This window comes from Oncorhynchus clarkii, chromosome 4, assembly GCF_045791955.1.
Source record: "Oncorhynchus clarkii lewisi isolate Uvic-CL-2024 chromosome 4, UVic_Ocla_1.0, whole genome shotgun sequence".
NCBI classification, from domain to species: Eukaryota; Metazoa; Chordata; class Actinopteri; order Salmoniformes; family Salmonidae; genus Oncorhynchus; species Oncorhynchus clarkii.
Genome location: NC_092150.1, coordinates 68,688,127 through 68,706,203, shown reverse-complemented (window position 1 = coordinate 68,706,203; position 18,077 = coordinate 68,688,127). Strand labels below are relative to the sequence as shown.

The 18,077-nt window shown below is 41.6% G+C and overlaps 1 protein-coding gene across 6 annotated transcripts in view; it reads left to right on the top strand.

Moving 5' to 3' along the window:
• LOC139407172 (CD2-associated protein-like) overlaps nt 1–18,077 on the top strand; it is a 97,218-nt gene that overhangs the window by 34,682 nt on the left and 44,459 nt on the right. For 3 of the 6 annotated variants that reach the window (XM_071150697.1, XM_071150700.1, XM_071150703.1), the window contains exons 2-8: nt 1,692–1,852; nt 10,416–10,590; nt 11,526–11,626; nt 13,150–13,270; nt 13,529–13,710; nt 16,350–16,437; nt 16,826–16,920. In XM_071150697.1, coding sequence (XP_071006798.1) covers nt 1,692–1,852; nt 10,416–10,590; nt 11,526–11,626; nt 13,150–13,270; nt 13,529–13,710; nt 16,350–16,437; nt 16,826–16,920 — 923 coding nt within the window. Of the gene's footprint in view, nt 1–1,691; nt 1,853–2,261; nt 2,405–10,415; nt 10,591–11,525; nt 11,627–13,149; nt 13,271–13,528; nt 13,711–16,349; nt 16,438–16,825; nt 16,921–18,077 lie in introns of those variants that run through there. The other 3 variants (XM_071150701.1, XM_071150698.1, XM_071150702.1) reach the window with 2 other exon arrangements.

Sequence of the window (18,077 nt, the reverse complement as noted above, 5' to 3'; positions counted from 1 at the left end):
TGAAGCACCCTTTCCATCCCTGAGTAAATTTCCCCTTGGGGATTAATAAAGTTCTATTGTAAAACAGTTACACATGTCAAAATGGGGGATTTACTGTACTTCTTGAAGTGGTGGGGTTACTCTTTGCTGAACACAAACTCCAGATTGTAGCTTTAAGTAAACTACATTGTTTATATACACATTTTTTGACTCATACTTAATCAAATAACTGTTTTACAAAAAATCTGTACAATAGGTGTAAGCAGTGGTCAATAATTAACGTTACCTGCACAGCACACTCATTGACTATACATTAGAATTGGCTTATTATCATTATCAAAATGAGGGTTCTCATTACCAAAACTGACCTAAACATGAGGCGATAATGAGAAATTTGTGTTTCGGTAATGAGGCCCTTACCTCAATCTGCAAGTAATGGGAGTAGTGGGGCGGTAGCGTAGCCTAGTGAGCGTTGGACTAGTAACCGAAAGGTTGCAAGATCGAATCCCAGAGCTGACGAGGTACAAATCACCCACTGTTCCTAGGCCCCCATTGAAAATAACTGACTTGCCTAGTAGAATAAAGGTTTAAATACAAAAAAACAATTGAACACAAAGCCCATGGTTCTCAGAGTTTTTTCCAATTTGAGCTTTTTAGTAATTCCGGTAATGTGTTGTTGTAAATGGGGTGTTTGAGAATAAGATCCTCATTCTGAAAGCATATAAGTGAAATAATTAAATAAAAGTATGCTCATGTAAGGACTTCTCCTCTAGATTATGCATCATGGGTGAATTAAACCAAATTATTGGAGATTTTACAGCAACTTCAAAAAGTGTTACGGTAATGAGAAACATGTCCAGAGACAGTTTTTACGCAATAAATATGACGGTTTATTTTAAACTTCAACTAGTAAACAGTTTTTATCATTTATGGACAAACTACAGCAACATATTTAGTTTTATTCAGATAAATTAGTTTTTTCTAAAGGAACATTTTTATAAAATGACCGAATTTAATCATGCACCATGATTTTCAAACTCTTTGTTACTGCCCTGGTTAAAACTAGTTTCACGAGAATCACCCAATTTAGAGACTTCATATCATAGTAGGTATGCTTTGTTGTTTGATCCATCCCTGTTTTCTCAAATAACTCTTTGCTTTCAATTCACACACTTGTAGCCTGAAATGCAAAAACATTCTTCAAATGCAACATGTTCGGGCTCTCTAGTGGCGCAGCGGTCTAAAGCAGTATCTCAGTGCTAGAGGTGTCACTACAGAACCTGGTTCGATTCCAGGCTGTATCACAACCGGCCGTGATTGGGAGTCCCATAGGTTGGCACACAATTGGCCCAAGGTCGTCCGGGTTAGGGTTTGGCTGGGGTAGGCCGTCATTGTAAATAAGAATTTGTTCTTAACTGAGTTGCCTAGTTAAATAAAAAATAAAATACATTTTAACAAGCATGCAGGTATGATCAATGTCATTGAGTGAAGTGTCTGCACATTTGCAGGCTTCAGGACTGTCATACCTCTACATGTCATGACAATGTGTCCAGCGATCTCTGTTTTGTTATATTGGTAACTCCCTCTCTCTCCCCCCACTCCCTCTCTCTCCCCCCACTCCCTCTCTCTCCCCCCTCCCTCAATATCTCCCTCCCTCTCTCCCTCAATATCTCCCGCCCTCTCTCCCTCCCGCCCTACCTCCTTCTCTCCAGTAGAGGTTGTGGTTGAGTATGAGTATGATGCCCTCCATGAAGATGAGCTGACCCTAAGGCTGGGAGACGTGATCAGGAATGTCCGCAGGATCGAGGAGGAGGGATGGATGGAGGGAGACCTCAACGGGAAGAGAGGACTCTTCCCTGACAACTTCGTCAAGGTGATTTAGAGCCTCTCCCCATGTTAAACAATATTGAGACACTGACCCAAAACAACTTCCGGGTTGACAGGTACACTAACAGTATTATAATATATGCCATTTAGCAGGCATTTATTTTATCCAAAGTGACATAAGGGTGGTCCTGGGAATTGAACCTGCTATCTTGGCGTTGCAAGCTCCATGCTTTACCAACTACAGAGTACTGGTTGCACACTTGGGACTTGTAAACCCTAGTGCACAATGAAATCTGGTGTTTCCGTTGAAGACATGTGTACACTTCTCTTTCTAATATGAAAAGTCACGCTAGTAGTAGAATGTTGTGATGAAGTCACAGAGAGCGGCTGCTCTTCCCTCGTCCCTCCCTCCTGGCTGTAATCCAGAGTAGTGAGATAGGAAGTCTGGCAGCTTTGAGGAGGGATATCTCGCTGTACTGAACTGAACTGAACTTTGCTCCCGGACACTGAGACTAGTTTTCTTCCTCTATAAGTTCTTCTATGACTGTCTGAGACTAAAAGTTCTTCCCAGGAAATCATGTCTGAGTTGGAGGAGTCGGTAAGGGATTTACTCGTCTTTACTAAACGTCAACATGACAGGGTTCTTTGAGGTGTGTATTATAATCAACAACTGATCTTTGCCAGCGGAGGTCTTGATGTTTTGGGTGTTGGCGGTGCTGTCACAGTTTGCACTTCTGACACCTCAGAGGCTTAAATCTGTTTGTTTGGCTCTCCAAGGAGAGGAGGGAGAAAGGGAAAGAAACTCCTTTTCTCCATATGTGATTGTTGGAAATAGCAGCCAATTATGCAAGAAAAGTTAGGCATTTTTTGTGTCTGATACATTTGCTGTTTGTTCAGCTTCACCACAGTGAGTTGTACAAGTCAGCGTTACTCTTAGAAAGTGTTGTTGTTTCTGAGAATGGCTGGTTCTCTCTTGGGACAGAGCTGAGAGTCATCCAGAGGAGGATGTGTCTCCTTCTCTCTCCCCAATCTCAGCAGTCTGGCTCCTCCCGAGGACTCTCACCTCCTTGCCGTCACTCTTGACTTGATGGTCTTTATTTTATGGATTGAATGAATCTTAAAATAGTTTTATAGTTCAGGAGTCAGGACTCTGGTCGGGATGCTGGTCTCTGTCCTGTTACATGAGTAAAAACAGTGAAATGTGTTGTTTTACAGGGTCAGCTATAGTAGTACGGCACCCCTGAAGCAAATTAGCGTTAAGTGCCTTGCTCAAGGGCACATCGGTACATTTTTCACCTTGTCAACTCGGGTATTCAAACCGGCAATTCGGATACTGGCCCAGCGCTTTAACCGCTAGGCTACCTGCCGCCCATAAGGTAGAGAAGAGACTTGCTGTCCAGTGTGAGAGAAGCAGCCAGTCAGCAGGACACACACAGCATTCCTGTCTGTCTCCTCTTCCTCTGCTGTGAAAATACCCAGTCAGCATGTGTGAACCAGGAAGCGGATGGAGCGGGGATCAGCAGGGGTGAAAGTAGGTTTAATTTCTTACTGGTGCGGGACACCCAGATAAATAAAAACAATGTTGGACTTTTGACTGGAGCAGGGGTCGAAGGCACTGCATCTCAGTGGAAGAGGCGTCACTACAGTCCCTGGTACGAATCCAGGCTGTATCATATTCGGCCGTGATTGGAAGTCCCATAGGGTGACGCACAATTGGCCCAGTGTCGTCCAGTTTTGGCCAGGGTAGGCCATCATTGTAACTAAGAATTTGTTCTTAACGGACTTGCCTAGTTAAATAAAGGTTACATTTTAAAAAACAACAACATACAAAAGGGGAGACACAAATACAATATGTGACCGACCGACTCGATTTGGCCTTATGTAGCAAATTTTTTAATTGTGTTTTTATTTATTTTTTATTACGTTGGATAGAAGTGGAGACTCGGAAATAGAAAATTGTATATCATACACTACAGTTGAGGAACAATGGGAAAGTAATTCTGCTTTGAAAGTTGATCAACTTGTAACCTTACTTTTGAGAAAATGACCCATGAAGGTTTTGTACCTACTGGAGAGCTCTTTGTCTACACCCATTCAGCATCTTTCACACCATTTTAAGCTTTAGCCCCACCCATCTCTTTCAAGATTAACATGTGAGGCTATGTACTGAACAACCAAAGATTTGAAGACTTAAAGCCGGCTTATACTACAGGTGTGTTCGTAAATTTAATCTGGGATGCCAGAGTGTGCTCTGGGTATTCGTAGACTGAGTGTTGTCAGATTGGCCGTTTGTAAATTCAGAACGTTTCGCTCTCGGAGCGTTCAGAGCTCACACTAGACGCTCTGGCTGAAAGGTAGGGTTGATCCAAGCGTCCTGGCCTAACGGCAGTCAAACACCCAGGCTGACTGGCTAACGTTGGCTAGCTTGCTAGTGACTTCCAGGCACAAATGAGAGAACAGCTCACTCTGACCATTTTACTCGCTCTAGCAGAGCTGGTTAGGCTGTTTTTATGTTATCCAGAGTGTTGGTGACTGCAACTTTGCTGCTGGCAACTATTTAATTAATATTTTTTGCCAATGTTTCCTGACACCGGACATATTCAACAGGTGTTGAGCGTTCGTACATTTTGTGCTCAGACGAGAGTGCTCTGAAATCGGAGTAGATAGCCAAAGCGAATTTACAAGCTACGTCTATCGACAGTTCTCAGTGACATCATAAACATTCTATTGAAATAGTTACTTGCATAGTGGAGTCTTTTGTTTAGACATGTAGCTAGCTAGCTAGCTAAACAATGAACCATAATTCCAACTCATAACATTACTACCCTGCATGAAGGTAGCTCACCAACCAGGTTCAATGTTAGCTAGTTAACATTAGGCTATAACTAGCAATACAAATGGCTCTGAGATTTGAATAATATTACTATACAGATCATACACCTAACGTTAGCTAGCTAGCTAACTTGAAATGAAGATGACTTTCTGACAAAATTTGAAATGTATAATATCTGAAAATGTAGCTTGCTAGACTATCTTACCTGCATATATCAATGGATGCTTCTCCCTCTCTTTCATGGATGCTATTGTTGCCCTTTGAAGATGTAATCCGGAGACAGGTGTTTTGTTCAACAGCCTTCTGTGTGTTCCCTTTTTGACTCCGTCTGAATATTTGCAATCAAATGCCAGAATTTTCTCCTTCTCCTTAGCTTTCATACTCAATTCCACAGATTTTTTAAACTCAGTCCTCCAGAAAGTGGAGAGCAATACTTATGGAGATCTACTACATTGTTTTTCAAAAAAGCCACGTTAGAAAGGATTACCTACACATACTGACCAGCTCATATTATAGACCGAAGCGTGCTACATGGCAGACCAATCTGAACTCCTCTCTAGGCATGTCCAGCCCCCTCATTATCTCAGCCAATCATGACTAGCGGGAAGGTTGCTTGCTTTTTCCATGGCTAAACCAACTAGGCTTGTAATTTAAGTTGTATTCCTATTTACAGATGGCATACAAGTTTGTTATTAAGGCACATGAAAGTTCCAGAAGACATGTCTTCCCCCCCCAAATATTTAGAATTGTATTTTTAAGTTTACGTTCAAGTGGTGCTCCTGTGAAGTAGTGACACGCAACATACGCCTAGTTTTCTGAAAGGAGTCACATATGACGTCCATCTAACCTGGAGGAGGAAATTATCGTCCAAAAACAAAGAAAAGTGGCACAGACCCAATGATCAAGACGGTGAATATGCACACTCAGCGGGGATTTGGCCAATGTTCTCCGCTGGTGCAATAGCCATTTGCTTTTTGAACAGTTTTTCTGTGATTTATATATTTTTTTATTCTGATATGCCTGGCTGGGTCTCTCTGCTTTTCATTGACAGTCACAACTTAACAATCATCTACACTGAACAAAAATATAAATGCAACATGTAAAGTGTTGGTGCCATGTTTCATGAGCTGAAATAAAAAATCTCAAATGTTCCATATGCACAAAGTTTATTTCTCTCAAATGTTGTATGCAAATTTGTTTACATCCCTGTTAGTGAGCATTTCTCATTTGCCAATATAATCCATCCACCTGACAGGTGTGGTATATGAAGAAGCTGATTAAACAGCATGATCATTACGCAGGTGCACCTTGGAGTATTTCTGTCTGTAATAAAGCCATTTTGTGGGGGAAAAACTCATTCTGATTGGCTGGGCCTGGCTCCCCGGTGGGAGGCCCACCCATGGCGGCACCCCTGCCCAGTCATGTGAAATCCATAGATTAAGGCCTAATTTATTTATTTAATTTGACTGATTTCCTTATAGGAACTGTAACTCAGTAAAATCTTAGAAGTTGTTGTATGTTGAGTTTTATATTTTTGTTGAGTGTATTTGGTAATTTGCAGCTTCAAATCTTGACATGGTTGGACTTTGTGCCTCTTGAACTCCAATTGTTCTTTACAAACTTGCAAGTGGAACAGTAGTCGTCTGTAATATGATCATTTGGTGTAAATTCAGCATGTGAAGACTTTGCAAAGCAAGTTTCAAAAGCAGGTTGCCATAGCTCTCATTTGTTCAGTGAGGTGGATGCCACTAGAGACTGGGAGCGATTCCATAGTGCTTTCTTACAGCGTTCCTGGGAGTTTCTGGCAGAGTGAGTGGAGCGGGCTGTGACTGGCTGACTGGCTGCTGTCCTAGCCCTGCTCAATGGTCTGGGCTGGAGAGGAAAGGAAGCAGGTCTCAACATGAGCAGACAGGTCCACGGAGTAGTAAAGCATACACACACACATTCACTCAGAGCATGTACTATATTGTATCAGTTATTATAGTGGTTAATGCTGTGGAAACGTTAAAGCACACAAGGTGAGAGACCTGTGTCAGCAAACTTTTAGTACAGTCGATCAATAGTGTGTTTGTGTAGGAGGAGTCCAGTTGTTGTGAGTTTTTGTATGTTTATGAGGAGTCTGTTAAAGTGCTCTGAGGAGGAATGACCCTGTGTACTTCCTGCTGCTCAGCTCGGGGAATCATAGCGTTTCGGAGGGCGGGAACTACAAAATGGTTGATTCCATCTGGGCAGTTACAGGGAAACCTTAGCCTACATGAACCTAGCCTTTGGCTGCTTCCCCCCACAACACACTATTCAAATCTTGACATGGTTGGACTTTGTGCCTCTTGAACTCCAATAGTAGTTGTTCTTTACAACCTTGCAAGTAGAACAGTAGTCGTCAGTAATATGACTTAACGATTTACTAAACTCAACAATTTACGATGGAGTTGCTTAACAACTAGTGTGGGTGGACTGGAGCGCCGATGTAACATAAGTTACTTTTTAATTCTGCATTGTTGGGAATGGGCTTGTAAGTAAGCATTTCATGGGGAAGTCTTCACCTGTAGTATTTGTTTCATGTGACCCATACATTTTTATTTTAAAATAATGTTTTTATCCAAAACTACTGATTTGGATAATCAGTAGTTTTTGATTTAAAACATAATTTTATGTGAAGTCGGAGCTCCAGTCCGACCACGCTAGTTGCCGCTCAACGGAGTCCCTGCCCAGCAACTGAGTTTAATCTGCTAACATAAACTTAAATGTTAGGGTTAGATGAAGTGAGAGCCTACACATGGTTTGGCCTGTGAAAGTTACTTTACAAGTTCAATATGAAGGCATCAGATATTTTGGCTGTATCAGTTCATGATTGTAGGTTTTGTGTTCAGGGTTGTGGCGATCATGACATTTTTGTCATCTTCTTTAAAAAAAAAAATGGCAACCATCATTCTGTAGCTAAAGGTAATGTCAGCCTGTTCATTAAGGAAAATATAACAAATGCCTTGTTACTAGACTATTCAAAATCAAATACAAATTCACTGTAATTGTAGGCTAACCATACTCTGTAAGCCACCCTGCACTATCGATAATGATACAGTTCATACTCCAGGGCTATAACTAGAGTTTGTTTAATTTTGGTGCAGCCTATAGGCTAGACCAATTATGTACCAAAGACATCTTGAATCTTCAAAAATAAAATAATACATCTGTTGTGCGTAATGTACTAGTAGTAGTCTATTAGGCTATGTATTGTGGGATATTGTAATGGGACAATCTTTTTTTTTTTTTCTAATATATGTATGGGGGTTCTACATGTGACATCTTAAATGCTTTGTTTTAATCATCACCTTAGAAAGCGCTGTCAATTTAGTTGTTTGGCTTTGAAACCAGATCCACATAAAACATGTTTTCTACTCAGTTGCAACCTTTTGTTAAATGTCTGTCTTCAAATTGTTCGATCACAATGTAGCATAACGGTGGCTTTTTAAAAGCATGATACTGTTTTGACAAGTGTTTGATGTGATTTTAGATTGCATGTGCATTGACATCAGAGTGATTAGAGGGACAATACCAGGCCACTGGTGACCTGACTGTCATTAGCGAGTTGGGTACTTACAACACATCAGCGCCGTGTACAGAGCACATAGGAGATTTGACTATTGTCATGACCCATGACTGCCGGTGTGGCGCAGGTTTTCTGCTAGGAAAGTGTTGCGCCGGACAACGTGACCCGGGGAGATTTTAGTTTACTGTCCATTTTGAGAAATTTACCAGACCCATATGCATTGGGTGCATAATCCATCAGGGCGTCCACCTACGGTGCTCAGAATGACAGAAATCACATTTAGATTATGGTTATTCTTCTTAACAGTACATGCAACTCCTGTAATGAAGCAGCCAATAAAACATCATTTTCAAACATTCACAGGAAAACACTATTCTAAACCACGCACCTGATGAGAGTTGTTCCACATGTGACAGAGATTAAAATCTCTGTTAGAAACTCAGATGCAACTACTAGGATTGTGCCTTTTTGACTTCTGGACAATGAAAGAAAGTTGATATGAAAAGACCAGGAGAGAAACGGCACATGAGGAAGTCTTTCATAGGTCCACTAGGCTCGGGAAGTAAATTGAAATACATTTGCCAAATTTATATAATTACTCCTGTCTGTACAGAAACAAATAAAATCATTAGTAATACTTCACCAGAAAGCATGACTTAGCCACAGAGGAATCATGTATCATTAGCTTCTTTAAAATGTTTTGCTGTGGATTGTTTCAAATCACAAGCTTGTAAGCCACCACCATGTTTCCTCCAGATGTGACGCTTGGCATTCAGGCCAAAGACCAGAGAATCTTGTTTCTCATGGTCTGAGGCCTTTAGGTGCCTTTTGGCAAACACCAAGTGGGCTGTCATGTGCTTTTTACTGAGTAGTGGCTTCCGTCTGGCCACTACCATAAAGGCCTGATTGGTGGAGTGCTGCAGAGATGCTTGTCCTTCTGCACGGTTCTCCCATCTCCACAGAGGGCCTTGGTCACCTCCCTGACCAAGGCCCTTCTCCCCCGATTGCTCAGTTTGGCCAGATGACCAACTCTTCTTCCATTTAAGAATGATGGATGCTGTCTTCCGTGTTATTGGGGACATTCAATGCTGTAGAAATGTTTTGGTAACCTTACCCAGATCTGTGCCTCAACACAATCCTGTCTCGGAGCTCTACGGACAATTCTTTCAACCTCATGGCCTGGTTTTTGCTCTGACATACACGGTCAACTGTGGGATCTTATATAGACAGGTGTGTGCCTTTTCCAAATCATGTCCAATTAATTTAATTTTCCACAGGTGGACTCCAACCATCTTGTAGAAACATCTCATGGATGACCAATGGAAACAGGGTGCGCCTGAGCTTAATTTCAAGTCTCTTAGCAAAGGCTTTGAATGCTTATGAGACTGTAAGGTATTTCGATTTGTTTTTTATAAATTTGCTAACATTTCTGAATACTCCATAATTATAGAGCAAATACATGTTGTGTAGATTGAGGATTTTTGTTGTTGTATTTAATCCATTTTAGAATACGGCTGTAATGTAACAAAATGTGGAAAAAGTCAAGGGTCTGAATACTTTACAAATGCACTGTATGTGTGAAGATAATGTGTCTTGCATATAATTAACATTTTAGACAGGAAAGGGAGGGGTGTGTGGCTAAGATATAGGCGAGTCTCTCTCCAGAATGGTTCAGCTGTCTCCCGCCAATTCTTGCGCAGTCATTGTTTCATTGTGTGAATTGTTTGCCCTTTGTTTGTTTGTTTTGATCAATTCCCCATTTCACCAGAAAGTAAACGGGCGTAATGGGGAATTGATAAAAAGAGAAACTCAAGTCTAGACAGAATTGCAGGCAGACAGACGACTGAGTAGAAAGAACCTGAATTTGTATGTTTTTGTCATCTTTATGTATTTTTACTTAGTTGACAATGGAATTTATTGGCCTACTGCTGCATTGGTCTATAGGCTATGAGTTCCATGCCCTAATGCCTTTAGCTGCCAATAGATCTCGGTGTATCAATGTGTCCACTTGACAGAGGCCGGTGCTCTCACTTTAGTTGAATTTTAACTTTCAGATCATTTTAATTCAGATTTGTATCATTAGCCACGTGACGATGATGTTGAGAAACAGAAACGTTATTGAAATGGAACTGTTCCACAAAAATGTGCAACTGTTCCTCTTGTAATATAGCTGAAATGAATCATTGTCCTCTCTGCTGTGTGTGTGTGTGTGTGTGTGTGTGGTGGCAGGAGGTAAAGGAGCCCAAGGAGGTGAACGTCACAAAGGAGGAGGCAGAGGAGGAGCTGCCCCAGCGGAGAGAGAAGAGTGCAGGGAACGTGGCCAACCTGGTCCAGAGGATGAGCACCTACGGCATCCCAGCTGGGGGCTTCCAGCCACACTCACAGCCCCGTGGACTCAAGAAGAGTAAGTTGTGTGTGTGTGCTGGCTGTGCTTTCATATTTATAGTCACATGTTGTCTACACCAAAGCACTAACTGAAACACTAGGAAGAATGCCCAGGGTCTTCCATTCATTTATGTGAACTTAATCTACCATAGGCTAAAGCCTGCTGCACACAGAGGGAACCAACACATGTAACTCTCAGAATAAACTGCTTTCAATTCATGTTTCCCAACACTGTGGGAGGAAGGAAATCAGATGTCTGTCCTCTGAATTGTGTCAAATGTATTAAAAGGATTGTAGGTGCATTCTGGATATAGCCTATATTCCCTGCTGCTGTATTTGCATGTCTGTCTCATAGTCATGGAGGCTTTTCTTCCACATTGAGCCTTTGTATAGCATACACACATTCTCTTGTGTGACATTGGTGAATATAACTTGATTGACTTGATGTGTCAACAGCAGCAGGGTTACATGAAGGTCAAGTCCCTATTGAAATGCAGCATTAAAGTGGAGATGACGAACTTCTGATAATCACGTTTGTCTCTGCAGGAAACTGCCACTAGCCCATGCCTCCTCCAATCCAATGTTTTTAGATTTGTGGGAAGAAGTGAATGAGTGTACCCTTCAGAAGAAAGGAGATATTATTGGGACTCAACAGCCTCTGTGTGCAGCTGTGCTTGTTCAGAGGGGCGTGTCCTGCCACAGGAGCACCTTGCTGAAAAGTCCCATAGTGCTCCTATCAGGAGAGGAGTGTTCTCCTCCTCCACTTCCTGGATCCAGACACCCTTCCCACACTGCCCTCATGCACACCAGGGTGTGTAAACACATCATAAACAAACACCCGTGCACGCGCTTCCAGGATGTTGACGCCATTAGCCGACCCATTGAGCAGCGAATGGACTGGTGTAACTGGTGTTCCCAGCCTTCTCAGGCTCCTGTCTTTTGTTGTTGTTGCAGTGTCTAAGAAGCGGCAGTGCAAGGCGCTGTTTGATTACATGCCCCAGAACGAGGATGAGCTGGAGCTGAAGATGGGGGATACCATCGACATCGATGAGGAGGTGAGGCTAGTGCTTCGTTACACTGCCCGAAATGTTGCTATTTACATATGCTGCCTGTAATGACTTTCCTGCATTGGGTTACCTTACCTGTGCTTTATTAAATGTGTTAGACACATTTTTCTGTTTAGAGTTGATTTGTCTGTTGAAGTTGTAGAGGTTAGGATTGCATGGGAGAATGAAAGAGAAATTGCCATGCTCTCTCTGTAACTAACTTACAGCCTAATGGTGTTTACACATGACCATATTTACATTGGATGCAAATCCTAACTCACAGTTCTTTGGGTAGAGCTGAGCGGTTAACAACATTTTTGTTGTGTTCTGCTTTTTGGACAACTAATTGATATGTTCAATTATTTTAATTCCATTTAGTTTTTAGTTTTTAGTCAGCTCAATGCACAGTTTTCTCTAGACATAGAGTACAGATTACTGCACCTGTACATAGCCCACCTATAATTTAGCCCAAACAACTACCTCTTTCCCTACTGTATTTATTTTATTTATTTATTTATTTTGCTCCTTTGCACCCCATTATCTCTACCTTGCACATTCTTCCACTGCAAATCTACCATTCCAGTGTTTTACTTGCTATATTGTATTTACTTTGCCACCATGGCCTTTTTTTCCCTTTACCTCCCTTATCTCACTTCATTTGCTCACATCATATATAGACTTGTTTCTACTGTATTATTGACTGTATGTTTGTTTTACTCCATGTGTAACTCTGTGTCGTTGTATGTGTCGAACTGCTTTGCTTTATCTTGGCCAGGTCGCAATTGTAAATGAGAACTTGTTCTCAACTTGCCTACCTGGATAAATAAAGGTGAAATAATAAATAAACATCAAGCCAAAACTGTAGGGAATTGTAGTTTCCAACAGGCCAATATTCTGCATAGTTTAGCTTAGAAAACATGGTAATTAACTACAATGACCATAAACTATTGCACACCTACTTGCCCAGTCTGTGTGGGGCAAAACACTGAGGGGATAGAGAGCAGTTGCTTCGTGAGGTATCTCTACCTGAAAATACATGATCTAAGTGATTGATAGTTGGTATTCAGCAGTCATAAAAGGATACCTTATTTACTTTGAACTACTAAAAAGGGGATTTTGACAGACAGCATAGCCAGCAGCTCTGTAGAGATGGGTGACTTGGAATTAAATAAAACAAGTGTAATATACACAACAACTGAAATATAAGTCATGTGAATAAACGATGGTTAATACGTGCAGTAATGGGCAGTCACTACCATCATGGGACTTTTCTTCATTGTTTTATTCTGTGTTACAGCATTTAACCCACATAATACAGAATGAATTGAATGTTTAAAAACAGAATCAAAACAAATAAAAAAATGTGGTTATTTTTTTATAACCAAACCGACCTTTAAAAAAAAGCACTATCGCTCAGCACTAACCTTAGGCTATAGGCTACTGTTGGAACTTGGTGATGTATATGGTATATTATTCTAAGGTGATTAGATGTGTACATCAGGTATTCAGAGAGTTCTGATTGGTTGTTCCAGGTAGAGGAAGGCTGGTGGAGTGGAACCATGAACGGAAAATCAGGACTGTTCCCCTCCAACTTCGTCAAAGAGATTGAGACGAACGAAGATGAAGAAACAAACGAATTAACAGATGAAACTGGTAATAATGGAGCTAACGGAGCGTCACTCATGTTCAATCAGAGCAAGTCATAACAAGTTAGAGCTGCTAAAGGATTGAGTTATTTTTTTTGAGGGTTCTGTTTGTATTATTGTGTCTAGGTAAGAGGCTATAGTGCCTGTCTTTGTTTGTGTATGTGGGCGAGCGTGTGTGTTCTTCTCATGCGCCTCTGCACATGCACGTGTTTCTGCACGTTTTTGTTTTGTTCCATTCACATTTTACATTGTGTTCTTCCCACAGACGTTAGCGGTAAAGAAGCTCCGCTTCTCCCCACCCCCCCCATCCACCCCTCTCCAGGCAACGGAGTGATCGCCCAGCCCAAGAAGATCCGGGGGGTGGGCTTCGGGGACATCTTCAGGGAAGGTTCAGTCAAGCTGAAGGTCCGCCTGCCCAGCTCAGAGGGAGAAGAGAAGAAAGACAAAGTAAGTGAGCTGAGCCAGGACTGAGAGATGCCTGTCTGAGAACTCACTTACAGGGTGTCATGGACCTCAACAGGTCTTAAGGCTTAAATACTTCCCCTTAAAATAGGCCAAAGTCCTCTGAGAACTAATTCACAATTGAGAGGAAGATGGGCATGCTTTTTAAATGTCCAAAAAGTTTCCAACTGTCATATGTTACATAATAAGTATAAAACTAGTAAGGAATGTTTATGATCAGTGGTGGGGAAAAAGTACCCAATTGTCATACTTGAGTAAAAGTAAAGATGCCTTAATAGAAAATTACTCACGTAAAAGTGGAAGTCACCCAGTAAAATACTACTTGAGTAAAGGTATTTGGTTTTAAATATAGTTAAGTATCAAAGTCAATAAAATGGATAAAGTATAAATCATTATAAATTCCTTATATTAAACAAACCAGACGGCACAATTTTTATTTTTTACATTTACGGATAGCCAGGGGCTCACTCCACTCATAATTTACAAACAAAGCATTTGTGTTTAGTCAATCTGCCAGATCAGATAGTAGGGATGACCAGGGATGTTCTCTTGATAAGTGCGTGAATTGGACCATTTTCCTCTCTTGCTAAGAAATTCAAAATGTAACAAGTACTTTTGGGTGTCAGGGAAAATGGATGTGTATGGAGTTAAAAGTACATTTTCTTTAGAAAAAAAATAAAAAAATAGTGAAGTACATATACCAAAAATAACTACTTAGGTAGTTCTTCAAAGTATTTTTACTTAAGTACTTTACACCACTGTTTATGGTTAGCATGTTGATACTGAGAGTTATATCACAAAAGTCAGAACACCAGTGCTGGTGTATGAAATAATTTTACATGGGATAATATTGGTTTATGAACTTGTTTTACATTAGCTAACATTCGGAGTTCAGCCACCGTTACACAGTCAGTATTGTTTAGTGTTGCGTGAAGGAGTATTCATAGGTGTCACTGGCCTTTTGGAATCCCCTGAGTGTTTCAGTCCTGGGAGAGGTGGCGCAGTGTAGTGTGGGTTGACTTACTTTGTCAACCTTTCCCTCTCTTCAGCTTTGTTTTGTTCGCTAATTGTTTGGGTGGCAGGCAGGCAGTTTCCCTGCTCCCTCTGACTGACCTAGTTTCCTGGCGTCATATCTGAGGTAGATGTTTCAGTGTGTCTTTATGGTAGGTATTTCAGTGTTTCTGTGGAAGAAATTTCAGTGCGTTTCTGAATGAGATATTTCTGTGTGTTTCTAAGGGAGATAGACTATATATACAAAAGTATGTGGACACCCCTTCAAATTAGTGGATTTGGCTATTTCAGCCACACACATTGCTGAATCATGCTTCACCATCTGGCAATCCTACGGATTAATCTTGGTTTGACGGATGTCAGGACAACGCTACCTTCCCCAATGCATAGTGCCAAGTGTAAAGTTTGGTGGATGAGGAATAATGGCCTGGGGCTGTTTTTCATGGTTTGGGCTAGTCTGGGCCCTTAGTTCCAGTGAAAGGAAACATTAATGCTTCAGCATACAATAATATCGTGTGCTTCCTTCTTTGTGGAAACAGTTTGGGAAGGCCCTTTTCTGTTTCTGCATGACAATGCCCCTGTGCACAAAGCGAGCTCCATATGGAAAAGGTTTGTTGAGATTGGCGTGGAAGAACTTGACTGGCCTGCACAGAGCCCTGACCTCAACTCCATCGAACACATTTGAGATGAATTGGAACGCCGACTGCAAGCCAGGCCTAATCACCCAACATCAGTGCCCAACCTCACTAATGCTCTTGTGGCTGAAATGGAAGCAAGTCCCCGCAGAGGAAAGCCTTCCCAGAATAGTGGAGGCTGTTTATGGCAGCAAAGGAGAGACCAACTCCATATTTTAATGCCCATGATTTTTTAATGAGATGTTCAAAGAGTTGGTGTCCACATACTTTTGCTCATGTATAGTATTTCAGTGCGTTTCTGGGTGAGATGTGTTTCTGAGGGAGATATTTCGGTGTGTTTACAGACAAACTGCAGCTGCACATCCAAATTCATGTTAGATTTTTTTATTTGCATTAATAGCCCTGCTAATAGCACACTGTCGATTACAGCATCCATTTAACCTCCTCTGAAATTCTCTCTTCCCTCCTTCTCCCCCCCCCCTCCTTTGTCATGGCAGCGTTGGTTCAGTCTTCGTCCCACAGCTTACAAGATGGCATATTCCATTACGCTGTCGTTCACACACACTCCATCAGTAGATGCATCTCTCTCCTCGTGACTCAACAGCTTGTTGCTCTCAATTCCTTTCACCCGAGACACAACAGACTACCTTAGGCCTGCCTGGCTCTACCACTTGTCTGTCTGCTCGCGCCGCAACTAACAAAGGCTGTTCTATGTCGACTCTTTCCCATCCCAAGCTTTCTGATGTTAGTATATGTTTTAGCGTAACTCTTAACCCATGTGACATAGTCTGTAGTAGACTGGCATCTCTTCACAAACACTGACCTGCACGCTGACTGACACACTGTCTGTTGACCAATCAGTCAGTCCGCTGATGGCTCTGTGTTCATTCCGGTCAGGGATCTGGTGGAGACCATCTGGGCATTGTGCTGTGCATCCAATCATGTCAGTAAATCCATCTGTGGTTTGCTTCATTTTAGCCAATCCCATCATTACCATCTGCCGCAAAGCCCGCCCATTCCAACACGACAGATTCACAGAAAGCAGAGGGGGACAGCAAAGCAAAAGGTAAGAGAGAGGGTAAATGTCCCAGTGTTTATGATTAGAAGTGACTGTTCTATTCAAAATGTAATATAGTGTTGCGTTCTCAGACGTTACACTTGATCATGATAACACAACATGTATAGTGTTTTATTGTGATTCTTACATGTTGTTCTTACATTGAGGGTAGGTTTATATTGTGAGGGAATGTGTAACTACAATCACACAGTTGCTACCTAGCTAAGTGTTCAACTTTTAAAGCCAATTGCAGGGTTAGTATTAGCCAATGGGAATGGTATCACTAGGAGAAAACATCACATCCATTACTTAACATGTGTTCAGGTATTCTGTGTGTGTGTGGTTTGTTTGTCAATGACTTCTTGAGAAATGCAGAGTGTTGTTCCTCCTTCCTCAGTAAAAGAATACTGCAAGGCCACCTTTGCTTTTGAGTCCACAAACGAAGACGAGCTGACACTGAAAGATGGCGACGTAATACAAATATTGAGTAAGGTAAGTAAAGCCACACTGACCAGCAACAAGCCCGTGGCCCTAGCCTATACTCAGTGGAGGAGCTTAAAGCTACTACTACTGCTACTACTTCAACAGTCTCCATTTGCTAGTCAAAAAAGTTTTCAAACAGACTACATGACTGTCCCTCTTGTAAGGGAGAGAGGTAACTAGATAGAGAATCTATATTTTCAGCCATGTGTCTACACTTTAAGCCTGGCAAATGGTGCCACATATTAACACCGGGCATTATCTATTTGGTCCTGGTCAACATGGTCCTTCACAGACCGTGGTCCCCTCAGTGTGTTAATCTCACCCCCAGACCAGACCCAGGTATAGTCATCCATCTTACTGCACACTCTCCAACCCTGCCTATCTATTCTTCCCTAGTGGCCTAGGTGAATGTTGTGAGCAAGGACTGGACCAGGACCCCAGGGACAGATTTTAGTATTTAGTCCTAATGCTTTGTATTGGGATTTAGGTAGACCTGGGTAGTTTGTCGGCACGACGACATTTAGAAAAAGAAAATGAGTTATCCTCTTATTGGACCAGTTCAGATAGTACCTCTCCATTTCAAAAAGCCCTCTAAACACAACGTGATCACCAACGAGCACCCTGCTATGTTTTGGAAGCAGTTTGATGAGAGGAAGCCGTTGTCATAGCAAGTATGTGATCTATGGCAGTTAGCTTCCCTTGATGTTGGCCAGAGACAGGGGACTTGAATTTCACACCCTGAAGAAAAGCATTAATGCTGGGAACGCGGTCAAGACATAGTGCTAGTCCGTCTGGAGAGACTGAGTTACCATTAAGAGATGATGTGTCTCGAATCATGGTTTGTTATTTAAGGCAGACACATTATGAAAGATCATGTTCCGCTGTGGGTAAATCAAGATGTTTAAGCGCCATCTAGTGTCCATTAAGCAGATTCATGTTCAAGGGCTGCACTCAACTTGATTTGAAATCTAAAGGCAATGTTTCTTCGTTCGCGGAGACTGCATTCACAGTAAACGCTTCATATGTGAACGCTGCATCTAACATGAAGTGAGGCTGATTTATATTGAATGAAAATAATCATTGTTTATTCAGAGGAGATGGGAGAATTTATTTTGATTACAAAATGGCCTGATGCATACATTTTAGAATGTTTCTCAGACTCCCGT